The 15,651-nt window shown below is 36.9% G+C and overlaps 3 protein-coding genes across 4 annotated transcripts; 2 read left to right on the top strand and 1 right to left on the bottom strand.

Moving 5' to 3' along the window:
• Positions 1 to 566: 566 nt before the first annotated feature.
• On the top strand, positions 567 to 4,066 carry LOC122316863. 2 transcript variants are annotated; one of them, XM_043133689.1, is made up of 3 exons: positions 567 to 1,347; positions 1,782 to 1,875; positions 3,204 to 4,066. In XM_043133689.1, the coding sequence occupies exons 1-3, from the start codon at positions 906 to 908 to the stop codon at positions 3,241 to 3,243; spliced, it is 576 nt and encodes a 191-aa protein (XP_042989623.1). In that variant the 5' UTR covers positions 567 to 905; the 3' UTR covers positions 3,244 to 4,066. The 2 variants fall into 2 exon arrangements, with proteins under 2 accessions (XP_042989623.1, XP_042989624.1); XM_043133690.1 differs by lacking the exon at positions 3,204 to 4,066 and having other exon boundaries at positions 571 to 1,347; positions 1,733 to 1,982.
• Positions 2,062 to 6,312, bottom strand: LOC122316860 (stromal 70 kDa heat shock-related protein, chloroplastic-like). The gene is made up of 8 exons (XM_043133683.1): positions 5,437 to 6,312; positions 5,105 to 5,357; positions 4,670 to 4,749; positions 4,412 to 4,554; positions 4,181 to 4,279; positions 3,790 to 3,979; positions 3,221 to 3,619; positions 2,062 to 2,656 (listed from the first exon to the last, which is right to left on the bottom strand). Exons 1-8 carry the CDS (start codon positions 5,965 to 5,967, stop codon positions 2,261 to 2,263), a joined length of 2,091 nt encoding a protein of 696 aa, XP_042989617.1. The 5' UTR covers positions 5,968 to 6,312; the 3' UTR covers positions 2,062 to 2,260.
• A 485-nt stretch (positions 6,313 to 6,797) lies between these two features.
• LOC122316862 (uncharacterized protein At1g32220, chloroplastic) lies at positions 6,798 to 13,746 on the top strand. Its single transcript, XM_043133688.1, has 10 exons — positions 6,798 to 7,041; positions 7,715 to 7,832; positions 7,936 to 8,024; positions 9,134 to 9,189; positions 9,275 to 9,330; positions 10,095 to 10,188; positions 11,268 to 11,347; positions 12,586 to 12,628; positions 12,907 to 12,998; positions 13,400 to 13,746. Exons 1-10 carry the CDS (start codon positions 6,986 to 6,988, stop codon positions 13,577 to 13,579), a joined length of 864 nt encoding a protein of 287 aa, XP_042989622.1. The 5' UTR covers positions 6,798 to 6,985; the 3' UTR covers positions 13,580 to 13,746.
• The last annotated feature ends 1,905 nt before the right edge of the window (positions 13,747 to 15,651 follow it).

The raw sequence follows: 15,651 nt of genomic DNA, 5'->3' as shown, positions 1-15,651 counted from the left end.
CAATAAAGTAATACGAATAACTTAGACATTTAAATGAATAAAATTAACTCTGGTCATTTTCATGTTAGCTATTTGATCAAATGCTTATTACTAGATGAGAAGGTATTTTATTTGCATGATTATTATCTCTCTCTCTCTCTCTCTCTCTCTCTCTCTCTCCTGTGTTTACATTTCATAATCAAACACTAACTACTTATTCTGACTCTGATGAACCTCTGGAGCTTTGTTTCAACGAAAAGGTATTCAACGCAGGAGAAAAAAGTCTTCTTTTAATCACTTCTCCCCGACTTGGAATTTACACGACCCCATTGTCGCTAAAAGATCATGTAGTTAGTAATATATCTCTTAAATATCAGTATCGTTTTTCAGATTTTCTAAGACTGTTCTTAAAGCACTCTAACTATTTTTTTTAATATATAGTTTATATAATCTGATTATGTCAATATTTGTCCTACTCGAAATTTCTTCAATTAATACATCACGCCAAATTTTCTACCAAAGTAATAAAATTGAAACCTATTGATTGAAAATATATATATATCTCTGTCTCTCTCTTAAAAAGTCCATCTCTCTGTAGTGTTCTTAAATTAATTAGAAAAATGTAAATATAGTGTGAATATTTTATGCAAAATTAATCTTGATACCTGATTTGTTGGCTATTTCTGTCCTTTTAATCCAAGACCTGCAAATCTACATGCATTATCTTATCTTTGCAGATACTATCCGACCTCATCTCTTTATACCATCTCTAGTTCTCTGTCCTCCTATCAGAGCCGCACCGTCGAGTGCTACATACATATCACACTCCCTCTCCAATCTCTCTGTAGGTTTGTGCCTCTACATCCTGTCCCGCTAAAGTTTCGTAGTACACACTTCACAGTACAATTCCAAGAGAAGAGTAAAAAATGAAGGTTTACTCAAAGATTAGAAATGCTAGCTTCCCAAAGTCGAGGTCCGTTGATTTCTCCGACCTCGACTCTCCTCTTCAAACACCCAAATTCATTTCAAACAACTCTAAAAACCAAGAGATGGCACAAAACCAAATCAGCAGAACCCTGACCCATGTCTCGTTTCCTGTGCAAGAAGTGCATGAAGATGGTTCGGGAGAGATATTTGGGGTGATTTTGAGCAGAACCTGTTCTGTTTCATCTGCTTCTTCCAAGGCGGTAAGGGCTGAGAAATTACAAAAGGATTCGTCGTTGGAGAGGGCAGTGAGGAGGGCATTATCAATGAGTAGGTCGACTTCGGTTTCAGAGGGTTATCGTAGGATGCACCATCAATGTGATCCACTCGTTGATGACGATTCGAGCGCAACGCATGCAAGAAGATCAAAGAACAAGAGATCAGGCAAGATCCTTAAAGCCTGTAGGCGCCTCTTTGGGTTTTAGTCTACTTCCCTCTTCATAATTGTTGCAGGTTTTATATATAACCTTGTTTTGTTCTTAAGCCAAAAAACGTTCAAAGAATGCTTTTTCTGTTTTTCTTATATATATATATATATATATATAAAATAGAAGAATCGTTCAAAGAGTTAGCAACTCACATTTATGAGTAAAGAGCTAAAATATTCGTTCCTTACAAATATGAAAAGGCAATGATCCATAACATTCTGCTTTGCTAGTAAAATTCTTGTAAAATTTTATCCAAGTAGTTCTTAAACTTTAGCACGTCTCAAAGGTCCCTACTTTATTAGAATTATGGCTATATATTATATGATAAATTCTATTTGCAGTCCACTGCGTACATGGAGGAGTCCAATTTGTTGAAATTTTCCATTTCAGCTTTGTCAGAGACCGAGAACACTCCCCAGTTCCAATATTATTATATGGCAGTTCTAGATTTCTTTGATGGTGAAGTTTCAAAGGTCAGTGTTAGGTGAGCAACCACTTTTGTCGCTTTACCCTTGATTTTCCTAGTTAGAAGTCGGAGGTATAAACTATATGTTCCAGAAGTAAAGTCTTAATCTTGTATTCATTACTGAATTTCGTCATTATCTCGGTAAATTATTGCAAATACTTATTAAATATTAGAGAATGAGTTTTACGCTAACGATTCCAAGAATTTATGCCATCTTCCAACAATAATTTTATCCCTTCTCTAAAATTACGTCGGTCATTAGATCGTACGAACACGATTGCCAGGACTCAAGATGTACATCACACCTAGCAAAACCACGTTCACATCCCACATAGCCTGTACAGAACACCACAAAATATACAAGTTCTCAATTGTCACCCAACGCCACACAAAATTATTTGAATTACTTGGTATCAGTGAAATCCGCGTCGATAACTTCCCCATCAGCAGTTTTCCCAGTGGAGCCAGATGACCCACGCTGAGAGCCAGATGCATGCCCGGCTCCCTCTTGGCCAGGCTGGTTATAGAGGAACTGCCCCAGCTGCATAACTTCTTGATTCAGTGCAGCCATTGCATTTTTAATGGCTTGGGTCATTCCACCAGAGATGGCATCCTTGAGCTCTTTCAGTTTAGCTTCCACCTTCCCCTTGACTGCGACAGGGACTTTGTCTCCCAGCTCTTTAAGCTGCTTCTCAGTTTGGTACACAACAGAATCTGCTTGGTTCTTTGTGTCTATGGCATCCCTCTTCTCCTTGTCTTCCTTTGCAAACTTCTCAGCTTCTTTAACCATTCTATCCACCTGCACCATTTATCATTCGAACATCCAAAAATGAGGTCTAACACGGTCAGGTTACCCCCTTTTTTTTTTAAACGGGTCCTACTACTAGTTATAGCTTCATAAGTGGAATATAAAATTTTGAACATTTCCTTGAACCTTGGTACAACAGGTTATGTTTTACAGGTGCTACAGCTATAAGATTGTCGTATAAGGAATAATATGAAGATTAAGAACTGGAAAAAATTATATTTTGTCAACAATGGTCATATTAAAGTATTAAACCTTCTAGAACTAAAAAATATACAATAGTCTGCATTTACACTTGTTATAGATGCCATTCTCAAATAGGTTAATAACAACAATTAATAAAAGATGAATTGGGTTTCCGGTTCATTCAAACCCACTCAATAACCAAAAATCTTGAGTTCAAATTCATTCTGGTAACATCTCTAGCCAATGGCTTCAACCACTTATTAAATCTAATTCATCATTCGCACCTTAGGTTAAGCACTAAAATTTGCCATCTCCAGTTTTTGAAAAAGTCTAATACCAAAATTTTTTCAAACAGTTCTTTTGAATGCATACCTCATCGCTGGGTAAAGTACTAGCACCGGTTATGGTAATGTCTTGCTTCTTTCCAGTTCCCTTGTCAACAGCAGTGACAGAAAGGATACCATTTGCATCAATATCGAATTTCACCTCAATTTGAGGAACTCCACGCGGGGCAGGTGGGATGCCATCTAAGCGAAAACTTCCTAGGGATTTGTTGTCCCTCACAAGCTCTCTCTCACCCTGACAGACATTGATCTCTACACTGGTCTGTCCATCTGCTGCTGTGGAGAACACCTCTGATTTGGAAGTTGGTAAAGTTGTGTTCCGTGGGATAATCTTTGTCATTACACCACCCAAAGTTTCGAGGCCGAGAGACAAAGGTGTGACATCCAAGAGCACAATGTCACTGACTTCTCCAGCTAAAACACCAGCCTGTAAATAAAGGCCATATACACAAGTATCAATATATCAACAGTTGGTGCGAGTTCCACTAAACATTACGGCAAACGTTACCAGACTAAAAAGTTCTGTTCTGTTGTATGATGTTTTTTAATAAATGAGAAAGAAAAAGGAAACATCAGAAGCATAAGAAAAGAACAAACCTGAACTGCGGCACCTAGGGCTACAACTTCATCAGGATTTACTGTCGCATTGGGTTCTTTTCCAGTTATCTTCCTCACAAGCTCCTGACCAGCTGGGATACGAGTTGAACCGCCGACAAGTATTACTTCATCTATATCTTTGAAAGAAATCTTTGCATCTCTCAAGGCAGATTCCACTGGTCCCCGTAGCCTATGGAAAAGTAGATTGCAGTTGTAAGCCACTTGAACTTAAGCAAGCAAGTAGACACCCGGATTGCAGAAATTCATAATCATAAAATGGAAAATCCAATTAATGGAAATCAAACAAACTGATATTTGGATATGAGAATTACTCTATTCCCGCACACACACACAGGGAAAGCATAGTGTGGTAGTTGACAAAAGGCAATACCTGTCTAGCAAATCTGAACACAATTCTTCGAATTGAGCCCTTGTCAGGGTGGCTTCAATGTGTTTAGGGCCATCAGCAGTGGCAGTAATGAAAGGTAGACTGGAAAAACAAAGGCTTTCAGGGATCATGCCTAAGATACAGATTCACTTATAGAAAGAAGGCCAGAAATAGCCATATCTCACACACACACACACACATATAAACGAAAAAGAGAAAGAAATAGCCATATACTTAATATTGGTCTGAGTCAAAGATGACAGCTCTATCTTTGCTTTCTCAGCAGCCTCTGTCAGGCGTTGTAGAGCTTGCTTGTCTTTCCGAGGATCTATGCCTTCATCTCTCTTGAAATTTTCGGCAAGCCAATCAACTATTCTCTGTTTCAATTTTTTTTAGAAAAGAAAAAATTACAAGTGATACAACGTAATAGAGTCACTATAACTCGGAAAACAAAGATTATGAGCAAAGAGCTACTCATAGTCTTGTTTCAACCTTATCAAAATCATCACCTCCCAGATGCGTGTCACCAGAGGCAGAAAGTACCTCAAATACTCCATCACCAACCTCAAGAACTGCACAGGAAGAGCATATATAAGTTTATGCAAATATGAACACAAATCAGGCAGGGATATTTTGGTCTCCACAACTTTTTTTTAAATCTTTCATTTGAGAACAATTGTAATGTTTTGCTCTGTTTTAGTACCTTAAATTCATGAATAAGAACCAGAATAATATCGCATAAGTTTCAAATAGACAGCTTTTTGTATTGTAAAAATGTGGATCCCATTTGAAAAAAGTTTTTTTAACATTAGGGTCTATTTTTTTTTTACAAAGAACTTCCCAGAACTTATCTATCGAACTTGCATAGATCATTTTCCTAAGAACAAACACCCTGGCTACAAGTAGGTTGCAGTGACGACTACATACTTGAAACATCAAAGGTGCCACCTCCAAGGTCAAAGACGAGAATGGTCTCGTTTTTTTTCTTGTCAAATCCATAAGCAAGCGAAGCAGCAGTGGGTTCGTTAATAATTCGTAGAACCTCCAACCCAGCAATGCGACCAGCATCTTTTGTTGCCGTCCTCTGAGAATCATTGAAATACGCCGGCACCGTAATCACCGCTTTGCTTACATCATCGCTCAGAAACTTGGAGGCATCATCCACCAGCTTTCTCAAAACCTGAATACACGACCGAGAACTCACGTGGATACTCCATAGAGCGCTTAAATAACAAAGGAGGAATTAAAAATGAACTTACCTGGGCAGAGATTTCCTCGGGGGCGAATTGCTTGCCGATAGCTGGGCATCCGAGCTTGACGTTTCCATTGTCGTCGCCAACTACCTTGTAGGAGACCTGTTTGGCCTCCTCGTCCACCTCCCTAATCTTTCTCCCGATGAACCGCTTCACGGAGTAGAAAGTGTTCTCCGGATTCACCACCGCCTGCCTCTTAGCGATCTGCCCTACCAGCCTGTCCCCGTTCTTCCTGTAGGCCACCACGGACGGCGTCGTTCTCTGCCCCTCCGCGTTGGTAACGATAGTCGGCTTTCCGCCCTCCATCGCCGCCACCGCTGAGTTCGTCGTTCCCAGGTCTATCCCCACCACCTTCTCGCACACCACCGCCAAGCCACCACGGCCTGAGGACTTCAGCTTCGGAACGGTTTTCGTACATTTTGTTCTCACCCTCTCCCCTAAGAACAACACAGACAGCTTTCCGTATGGTTTATGGGAAAGTGAAGGAGGATGAATGGAATTGCCAAGAAAAGAAAGGTGTATTGATGAAGTTGTCATAGTTATACTTATAATTCCCGCGAAATGATGAGTTTCAAAGAGTGTAAATAATTAGGAGATTCAACGTGAAGTTTGGTTTTCTCAGGTTCTTCAAGGAATAAGGGTGTGAAGTGAAGTGAAGAAGGGAGTGAGAGACAGATCGGCCGGTCTTCTTCTCCATTAAGAGAGAGAGAGAGAGACTCCAGGCGAGAGTAGTAGCTAAGTGTTTCTTTTTCGTGGGTAGCTCTCTTTCTACTACTTAATTCTAGTTCTTTCCTCCCAGCATGTGGACACTTCCAGAATGCCATCGTCCTTCGAGGTCCAACCGCGAAGCATCGGTGCCTTGAAAATGAATAAAACATATATCCCAAGATTAGAAAAACATCACTTCGAAAATGAGGATAACATATATATTATATATATATATATATATCCTATAAAAAAATAAAAATATATATATATATATATATACATATAAATAACCTAAATCACTAAAAAAATAAAAAACTAATATCAAGTGATGCAACGTCTTGGTTTAAATTTTTTTTTAAAATTTTGTTACGTATAAATAAGCCACATATTAATCTGTATATTAATATTAATTTTTTTATATTTAAAATTTAAATTAATATTATTTTTAATAAAATTTATTTTTTAACTAATTACATTAATATTATTAAATTTTCCTTTTTTCTCTCGTCTTTGCTCATTTTCTAACCTCATTTACGTTGTGATTGGGCTGGCATTTAAAGCCCACCTACAATGAAACGTCTTCAAATAACATACGGCCCATGGCCCGCACGCACAAGTGCACCCGTACGCAGTTTCTCTAGGCTGTCGTTGAGCCACATTTGCACCCTTACTCTGTAAGCAGTAGCACTCGCCATGTGTCTCTCCGACTACTTGTTCCCCAGGCAATCTATTTCTCGCACCTCAGGCTCTTGCTTTCGGAAAATTATAGAATTTTCATAGCTGATACAGAAGAAAAGGAAAACCCCGAAAGAAACTTAAAGATTTGCATCAATACCGAAATTATTAAATGAGGACAGTAATCTCCCGTTTGATCCTTTCAAAATCATCGGTTCCCAGGATCAAGTAAGTTCTCTCTCTTTTTGTGTGTGCGTGTGAATTTGCGAAAATTGATTCGCCAATTCATTTTTATTTAGACTTCACTTTGATTACTTTATCCTTCGTACCTGTTACCAAACAGTTCGACCTAGATGCTACTTACGTTTCAGACTCTAATAATTTTTCTCTGGCAATAAATTCTCTAATTTTTGGTATCATATACGGCATTGTTTTGATTCTTACTTCTGTAATTCTCTATGTTGCTTTAACAAATAAACAGTTTCTGAGCATCCCTTTGATCAGCACGATCCCATATTCTTGGATGAGTCGATTTTTTAGAAATTTGTTGCTCGTGTTTAGCATTACATCTTTTTGTTTTTATTTTTTTATGTGGAAAGCCTCTCATTCTACAAATGAAATAAAGCTGGCTCATTATTTATTAAGTGTAACAAGATTAGCACTTGCACTGCGAGATGTGATTCGCTACCCAAATTTACAAAAATATAATACTTTTGACATAGTTTTGCTGGGCTATTGGTTCCCCCCTCCGGATTTTTTTTTTTCTTTTTGTTCTAGACGAGTCAGTAAATGATCCTAGTTGTGGGTCTTGTGCTCAGTTGAGATAGCAGGTTAACTTAATGATCTACCCTTGGCTCCAATTAAGTTGATCTTTTTATACTTCTCATTTCCATCAATATAGTACAATGGCCGTATCCCGAAATGGGAGATATATCTCAACAGATTCTACAAAGCTTGACGAACCGGTCAAAGTTGAGGAAGCAGAGACAGTAAATGTTCCGCCACCTCCGACAGAGAAGGTACTACACTGTTAGGGCTATAGTTCACAATGGATTTTGCAATCCAGTAGTCTTGTGCGTATGAGTGTACTCTTTCCTTTGACTTATATGCATTTTGATTCAGTTACTTGTGTTGGGTGGAAATGGATTTGTTGGCTCACATGTTTGTAAAGAAGCGTTAGATCGTGGTTTGTCAGTTTCTAGTCTCAGCAGGTATAAACCTCTTAATACTCATAAATCTTTTGTATGTTTCCATCACTGATGGTTCTTATCTAGTGGATCTAACTATGCATTCAAGAGAATTTAGATGCAATTGTTGCGTTGTTCCCAGTTGATTAACTTTACATTTATATGCATATAAATATCCGAGGGTACAGTGCACAGGACCGGGGTTTACTCTGCAGGGGTGGGTCCCAAGGGCCTTGCCTTGGAGAGGTTCCCGACATAAAAAAAATAAAAAATAAAAAAATAAAAAAATAAAAAATTATAGTTTTATCATATAGGGATATAGACCATTAGAAATCCAAAGGAGGTAATGACAGTAAGGAAGTTATGCATAATAGATATTTGGAAATAAAAATAGTGATTTATCTTTGCTGCAAATACCAGAAATAATATATTTTCATGCGTCTTCATTTCTGCATATCGCTACTTGCTTGTGCTGCCAAATGCTGTATTCCTCTGATAACATATTTTCTGATAAGTATGGTAAATTTTATTAATATGAAAGAAAAAGGTGTTGCCCAGTACACGGGAAGTATAGAAGCAAAAGGAAAAAGCACTAGAAATTATTGAAAAGTAGAAATAGAGAAGTCTACACTAGTTTGGGCCCCCATCCAATGATAAAGATTACTAAGATAGCTGACTTGAGCTCCAACACCAACTTTTTGTGATATTTGAAGAATATACCTGTATACCAATACGGAACCTAAGTCAAGATGGGCCTTTAAGTGATTTTTATTCCAGCACATGTAATTTAAAGGAAATACAGTGTGAAATTTATTCCCACAATGCAAATGAAACTTTAATAATGCCATAGAAGCCTATTCGTAGGAACTTCTGGTTCTCATGGTGGTTGATAAAAATATAAGGGGTATTTTTCCACTTGTATAACTATTGACATTTCTGTTCTTTGGCCAGCCTTTTTTTTTTCCCCCTCAAATAATAAGTTATGGGTCAGTTTAATAGAAAATAGATTCTCATTGGGCAGCATTTTCCCTCCTTCCCTCACCCACTCCCGCCCCCAACAAAACCCCCCCTTCCCCCCCTGTGCGCGGATGAATAAGGTACACCATATTTTCATGCTTTCTTCTTTCTTTTAGGTCTGGTCGTTCATCTATAGCTGATTCTTGGGCTAGCAAAGTGACCTGGCATCAAGGTATGCTTTCTCGTATGTTATATTTCTTGAGGAGTTTATACTTGGTATATTTCAATTACTCTAAATTTTTTCTTCCAATTGCCAGGAAACCTCCTTTTACCTGATTCATGGCAAGAAGCCCTGAGTGGGGTGACCTCTGTGGTAAGTAGTTTCTTTTTTCTTTTCTTGATAAGTAAAAACAATATATAAACAAGTTTATATTGTGGATGGAGGATTCCTTTAAATTGTTTATTGTCAAATTGAAGGACATTTTCTTGTAAGTTAACAATGGAATCAAAGGAGCTTTGTTATGTTAAGGAGCATTTTCATTGGATTAATTGTAGCTTGGTTGTGGGTATTCAGATATGGAGCATTCTGTGGATGAACTGAAACGATTTTTCTACAATACACTTCTTTCTTGGACTTTGGCCATTATTTGTAACTCGGATAACCTTCATGATTTGCTTGTAATCAGGCATGTTCTTTGTATACCACTAGTGTACTCGGGCAATGCCTCTTATATCAATAAAATTTACTTTTACCTATCAAAAAAATAAAAAATAAAAAAAGATTGCCCTTGCAGAAGAAGATAAAATGAAAAGCAAAGGCATTTTCTATTTTGAACAAGTGTGCACGTCGGATGAGATTTTTGTCTTTTTTATTTGCTTTGTTGAGGAGATTTTCATAGGATTAAGTGTAACATGATTGTGGGTATTGGAGTCAATGATTGCCAATGCCAAAGAAAATAAAACGAAAAGCGATGGCATTTTTTATATTGTAGGGGCAATATCCATTGTATAAGTTGTGCATAAGTATGAGATGTTTGTCTTCTTGCTTTCTATGTTATCCTTTACCGCTAGATTTTTCTGTTCATTTCTTTCTTGGTGAGATGTTTATCTTCTTGCTAATTGAAGCTTTTATCTTAGATCTCCTGTGTTGGTGGTTTTGGCTCCAACTCTTATATGTATAAAATTAATGGGACGGCAAACATCAATGCAATAAGAGGTGCTGCAGAAAAAGGTATTGATATGCAAGTATTATACTTCTCTAACTATTTCGTTGTCTGGGTGGTACTGCTGGACCCTTATGTTCTAGAACCTGTTGGACCACACAATCCAATATCTCCGCTTGAGCAACTCTCTCTCTCTCTCTCTCTCTCTCTCTCTCTCTCTCTCTCTAAAATGTTCATATTGATAGAAATTTCATGTGGCTGTGGTTTATGGTCACTTTTACATTCCTTGGGCTGCAGCTGCAATAGGCTTCTATATTCTTCTGCTTTCTACCATAGGAGAAGGTTCCATGCCCAATGAGTATTTCTTGAAGGCCTTCTCCCTCTTTACTTTTTTATTTTTATTTTTATCTTTGTTAGTTGAAATGATAAACATGTCCCATTTTACAACTAATCTACCTTTTATTAGTAGCATTACTGGAGCTTTGATATGTATGACCTTTTGTCATCTTTTACAACTCTCCGGACCTTAACTAGTTAGTTGGCTATTAGTGTGATAGAGTTTTTAAAGTCGTGATTTCTAGCCAATTCAGTTTCTGGTACACTTGATGGAGTTGCAGAAGCATGAATAGCCCATGCTCCATTCAAATAAAGGTTTGTTCATTTAACGAAAGAGCCAAGTGTGAACCTCGTTTATGACCTTTCATACAATCCAACCTAACATGGGTTAGTTCAGATCAAGAAACTTGCAAGTAACCCCATTGTGGAACAAATGATAAGAGCATATATGATATGCAATTCATTTATGATTGTTTTAAATTTATTTTATTGGTGAATTTCTTATTAATATCTTCGACGGTTCACATTTATTTTGTTATCTATCCTTTTTTGAATTGAAAGCTCCTCATCAGCTGCACTTTGGATTGGCTCATGTCTTAATGAGACAAGACAAAACATCACTTAATAATGGAAGAGCTGAGTTTGATTCAATAACTGTGCTCAAATTGAGCCTGAGCCAAGCTTGAGTGCTTTTTTCTTTTCTTTTTTTAGTCAATGCCAAGCTTGAATAGACAAAGCTCGGTTTGCAGCTCATCTGCCTTCCTATGCTTTGTTACTTTTGTGGTTGGATGATAGGCTCTTGATCCTGCAGGTGTGAAAAGATTTGTGTACATCTCTGCTGCTGATTTTGGCTTGGTAAATTACATACTGCAAGGATATTATGAGGGAAAGGTATTGCTGTCAGATCTGGAAATTAACCTTGGATTCTGAGCATTGGATCATTTTCTTCTAAGATATTTATCTATTCAAAGTTCATCTGAAATGCCATATATATTGAACTCAAACCTGAGTTACCAATGGCAATCTATTATGTGTCTGGTTAACACTTCATAATATGTATGATTAAATATTTTTTGTTTTTTTTTTTTTTCTTAAACTAATTTTGGGTTTCAATGATTCATATGTATTCAGAAATTATTCAAATTTTACTCTATATAGTCCTTTCTAATGAAGTGGCTATAGTAAGTAGAAACCAGATGGTCTACTTTAATGTTCCAAATTTAGATGGTATCCTCATATGAAACTGTGTGCAATTGAGGACTCTTACATTGAATCGAGTTCTTTAATTGATTTCATTAAGTGCACCACTACAGATTCAAATACTTTAATTGGTTGTAAAAGTAGCACTATTATAGAGAGAGCTTCGTAAGTGACCCCCCCCCCCCCCCCCCCCCTTTCCAATTTTCTCTTTCATAATATTTGCATAGTTTGTTTAAGACAGGCTGTTTTTTGTTTCCTTACCGAGTTGAAGAGGTTGAATTATTAGTTCTTTTTCAAGTGGCATCATTGTCGTACTTTCCTTTCTTTGTACATTTTTTTTTTTTTTTAATGGGTTTCATGGCAAGCTGACTCTTGGGAGATTGTGAGTGTTATTCTCTATTCTTCCAAGCATTGTGGTTATGGTCTAATGAAGCCTAGGTATTTTACCTAGCTTTCTATTAGTTAAAATCTTCCAGTTGGGTTCTATAATAATAGAAATATAGTTTATAAGAAAAATTAAATTTGCAAAATAGGACAGTATAGCTTTTTCGGGCCAACAGCACAAATGGTAGCAGAATAAGTTAATATACAAAATTCGGACTAGGACTAATATCACAATAAATGAGCAAGAGCTTCCCACTAATACGCATTTGTATTTATGCAAGACTTCGAAGCATTATCGCAATCTACAGTAGAATTGTGTAGTAAGAAGCAAATTTACTATCTATTTTGCCTTGATTGTATCCTTCTTTTAGTATTTCTGCATGGTTTCTTCACTATTTTCAATCTTTGCTTAGTTACAATTTTACAATATCAAAAGATAATAGTTAATATTGACGTGAGCTAGACACAAAAACATTGTCTGTGAGCATGTGATGCTTGATTCCGTTTCTCACACAAAATCCTTTGTTTCATCTTTTTTAATGTAGAGAGCTGCTGAGACAGAGTTACTAACCAAATTCCCTTATGGTGGTGAGATTTCTCATTCTTTCACTATAACTTTTGTTTTTCATTTGAAGTTCCTTAGATTTAGAACTGAGAGCTGAGTAGACCTGCTTGAACTTTTAAAACCCGAATACTAAACGAGCAATATGAATTCTGGAACTCAATTCATTTACCCATATGGTGCAATAATCCAGCCCTACTTATGTACTTTCTTAAAAAATTTAAGTATCATCTTCTTGTGCCGAGTAGTGGAGTCTTAAAGCAGTAGTTATATAATATATAACATGTTTCATGCCCTTTTTCAGGAGTGATTCTGAGGCCTGGGTTTATTTATGGGACTCGCAGTGTTGGGAGCATGAAGATTCCTTTAGGAGTAATCGGTTCTCCTTTAGAGATGGTAAACTCTGTGCTTCTCTTATATAATCTTTATCATTTTTATATGTTCCCCCTCTCTCCTGGAACCATCGAAGATGGTAATATATGTGAGCTAATTTAGCTAGAATTTGCCAATGGCTGCCTCTGCTTTGCTGTCCACCCGTCTTTCAATCAAATAACTGATCATCGCATGCTTGCATTGAGATCGCTAACATATCATACTCGTTTGCGAGTTATATGTTTCCATCATGTTCTTTCGTGTTCTACTAGGCTCCTGTGAGTGTGATAAATTAGCTTACGGAGAACATGATTAAAATCATGTGGAAGCAAAAGCAGAGACGAAGTTGTCAGCTTTAAACTTGCTGGTCAAGAAACTAGCTTGTATCTAAACTAAATTTGCACGCGTCACCTCAAACGTTGCAGGTTCTCCAACATGCAAAACCGCTGAACAAGCTGCCACTTGTGGGGCCTCTGTTCGCTTCTCCTGTCAGTGTTAATGCGGTGGCGAAGGTTGCTGTTAGAGCAGCAACGGATCCAGTTTTTCCTCCTGGCATCATAGACATAGAAGGTATACAACGTTACAGTCAACAGAAGTCAAAGTAGAAATGTTGTTGATCGAGTCCCAGCTCCCTTGTTCTTTTTTCGTTTGCTGTTGTCCTTAATTTTGACGTTCAAAAAATCTCACCGAATGAAAAAACTTGGCGTCTGCTGTTGTTATTTGTGAATTGAATAATAAAATATCCTAAATTACCATTTCACGTTTGATCCAATAACATGCGCCCAGGTATGCACATAGCCACATACTTTTTGTTGACTATTTTTAAAAATCTGATATAAATTTTTGGTGACTGAATGGATGAGAATTGCCTTTTCTTTGTTTTCTTTTTTTCTTTTTGAAGGCGAGAATTGCCTTTTCAATTGGAAACTGTATGGATGAGGCTTTTAATTATCTCTCGTGTTCTCATAAAATATATATATATATATATATATATAAATTGGTACACTTTAGCTGTACGTGAGCTATGAAGTATATCAGCATGATTGTCACATGCATGATCCGTATTGCATAGGCTGTATTTTAATTTAAATGATTTTATGGCAAGGCAGAAAAAGGGGTTGGCCATTTACTAGTTAGAGCCGTGGAGTGAGACATAGACGGTAGGGGCTGGAGATCACCTGAAATTAAGAAATATCAGGCTCTTACTCGGGTGACATTAGAATCACTTTATTGGTAGAAATTAGGAAGTAACTCGGACTAGAGTTTGAATTGTGTTTTTAAGTAAGTAGACAATTATATAATTAGAAGGATCTACCCGGCCGGCCAGGTTTCATAAAATGGAGCAGGTATGCATGCCTCCTCCCAGTGATACACAAGCCAGCCCCGGTCCTCTCTCTCTCTAGCTAGATCCTACGTACGTACTCATTATATATACGTCGTCATAGCCTTCTTCTTCTTCATTATTTTTTGTTACCCGATCGAGGAGTATCCAATTATATAAGGTAGTAGTCTTAACAAATAAAACGGAGAAAAATTCTGCTCATAATTATTACTCGGTACGTACGTATGTGTGTAAACATATATATGCACTCGATGTAGGAGGATGCATATAGAGCTAGCTGTTATAAACTTTCACATGATGATCAATAATATAAATTTATTTTTTCTACGTACGTACGTGAAAATTGTGAAAATACGTAAAAGTCAAAAAAATAAAAGTTTTTTTTTTTTTTGTCACTTTGGAAAAACAGCGTGGGAGGGGGAGGGGGGGTGGTTTAGCCATTGAGGCTTGGAAGCATAAAAATAATGGAAGTCCGCGTCACGGATCCACCAAATTGTGGGAATTAGAATTAAGTGGGAACGAAACAACTCTCTCTCTCTCTCTCTCTCTCGGTGACAAGAGATGATAGATATATAATGGTTAGTAGATGATCTCTGAGTTTCTTTTTGTTAAGTACGTACTAGATTGGTTCGGACGCCAACGGCCTTTAAATTAAGAAAAATGAACTAATGAGTTATGGCCCCCATGCATCCACTATATATTATGATCAGCATTAGTCTTATTTTTATATCAATATATTTAACATCGATCGATCGCTTCGACAATAATATATATATTTATGATGATTAGATACGATATCCTCATGATCATGTTATTCGACTGATGATCAATCTCTTCTTTTAGCTAGGCTATCTTAATTGGGAGAGAGTAATAATTTATAATTTATTAGGACAAAGCGTACTCTTCTTTTTTCATATCAAATGCACATGGATCAAGAGAAGGAAACGTAATCGATCAAGCAGCCAGCTGGTACAATTAATTAATTATTTGATCTTCACAATTTTTTCTAAGAATAATTAATCATATATACAATCAGCTACAAATCACCTGATGATCAGATCAGACTACTTCTTCTTGATCTACTTAATTATTCGCCTGATCTCGATCTATACATATATATTGGCTTTCGATCGCAAGATATATAGTGGGTTGATCGACCTTTACACGCATGCATGGCAAACATATATGTTTATGTCGGATAAATTAATGGCTTTGCATGCATGATTAGGCTAGCTATTGAAGTGTTGATAGTTAAAATATGGATTCATGAGTAAGTAAATTATATTTTTAATCAGTTTAGTCTTTCGGATTAATTATAAGTGTTAATTATTTACT

This window comes from Carya illinoinensis, chromosome 7 (assembly GCF_018687715.1).
Source record: "Carya illinoinensis cultivar Pawnee chromosome 7, C.illinoinensisPawnee_v1, whole genome shotgun sequence".
Lineage (NCBI taxonomy): Eukaryota > Viridiplantae > Streptophyta > Magnoliopsida > Fagales > Juglandaceae > Carya > Carya illinoinensis.
This window is presented reverse-complemented; position numbering and strand designations above follow the sequence as displayed.

Bases quoted from the DNA above. Each gene is read 5' to 3' on its own strand.
- LOC122316863 (XM_043133689.1), top strand. From the start codon at position 906: ATGAAGGTTTACTCAAAGATTAGAAATGCTAGCTTCCCAAAGTCGAGG. The intron at 1,348-1,781 runs GCAAGATCCTTA...TTTCCATTTCAG, and splicing joins ATCAAAGAACAAGAGATCAG to CTTTGTCAGAGACCGAGAAC. The intron at 1,876-3,203 runs GTGAGCAACCAC...TTTTTCAAACAG, and splicing joins GTTTCAAAGGTCAGTGTTAG to TTCTTTTGAATGCATACCTC.
- LOC122316860 (XM_043133683.1), bottom strand. From the start codon at position 5,967: ATGACAACTTCATCAATACACCTTTCTTTTCTTGGCAATTCCATTCAT. The intron at 4,750-5,104 runs GTATGTAGTCGT...CTTCCTGTGCAG, and splicing joins TGGCACCTTTGATGTTTCAA to TTCTTGAGGTTGGTGATGGA. The intron at 4,555-4,669 runs GTTGAAACAAGA...AAATTGAAACAG, and splicing joins GAGGTGATGATTTTGATAAG to AGAATAGTTGATTGGCTTGC.
- LOC122316862 (XM_043133688.1), top strand. From the start codon at position 6,986: ATGAGGACAGTAATCTCCCGTTTGATCCTTTCAAAATCATCGGTTCCC. The intron at 9,190-9,274 runs GTATGCTTTCTC...TCCAATTGCCAG, and splicing joins CAAAGTGACCTGGCATCAAG to GAAACCTCCTTTTACCTGAT. The intron at 10,189-11,267 runs GTATTGATATGC...TTGATCCTGCAG, and splicing joins AAGAGGTGCTGCAGAAAAAG to GTGTGAAAAGATTTGTGTAC.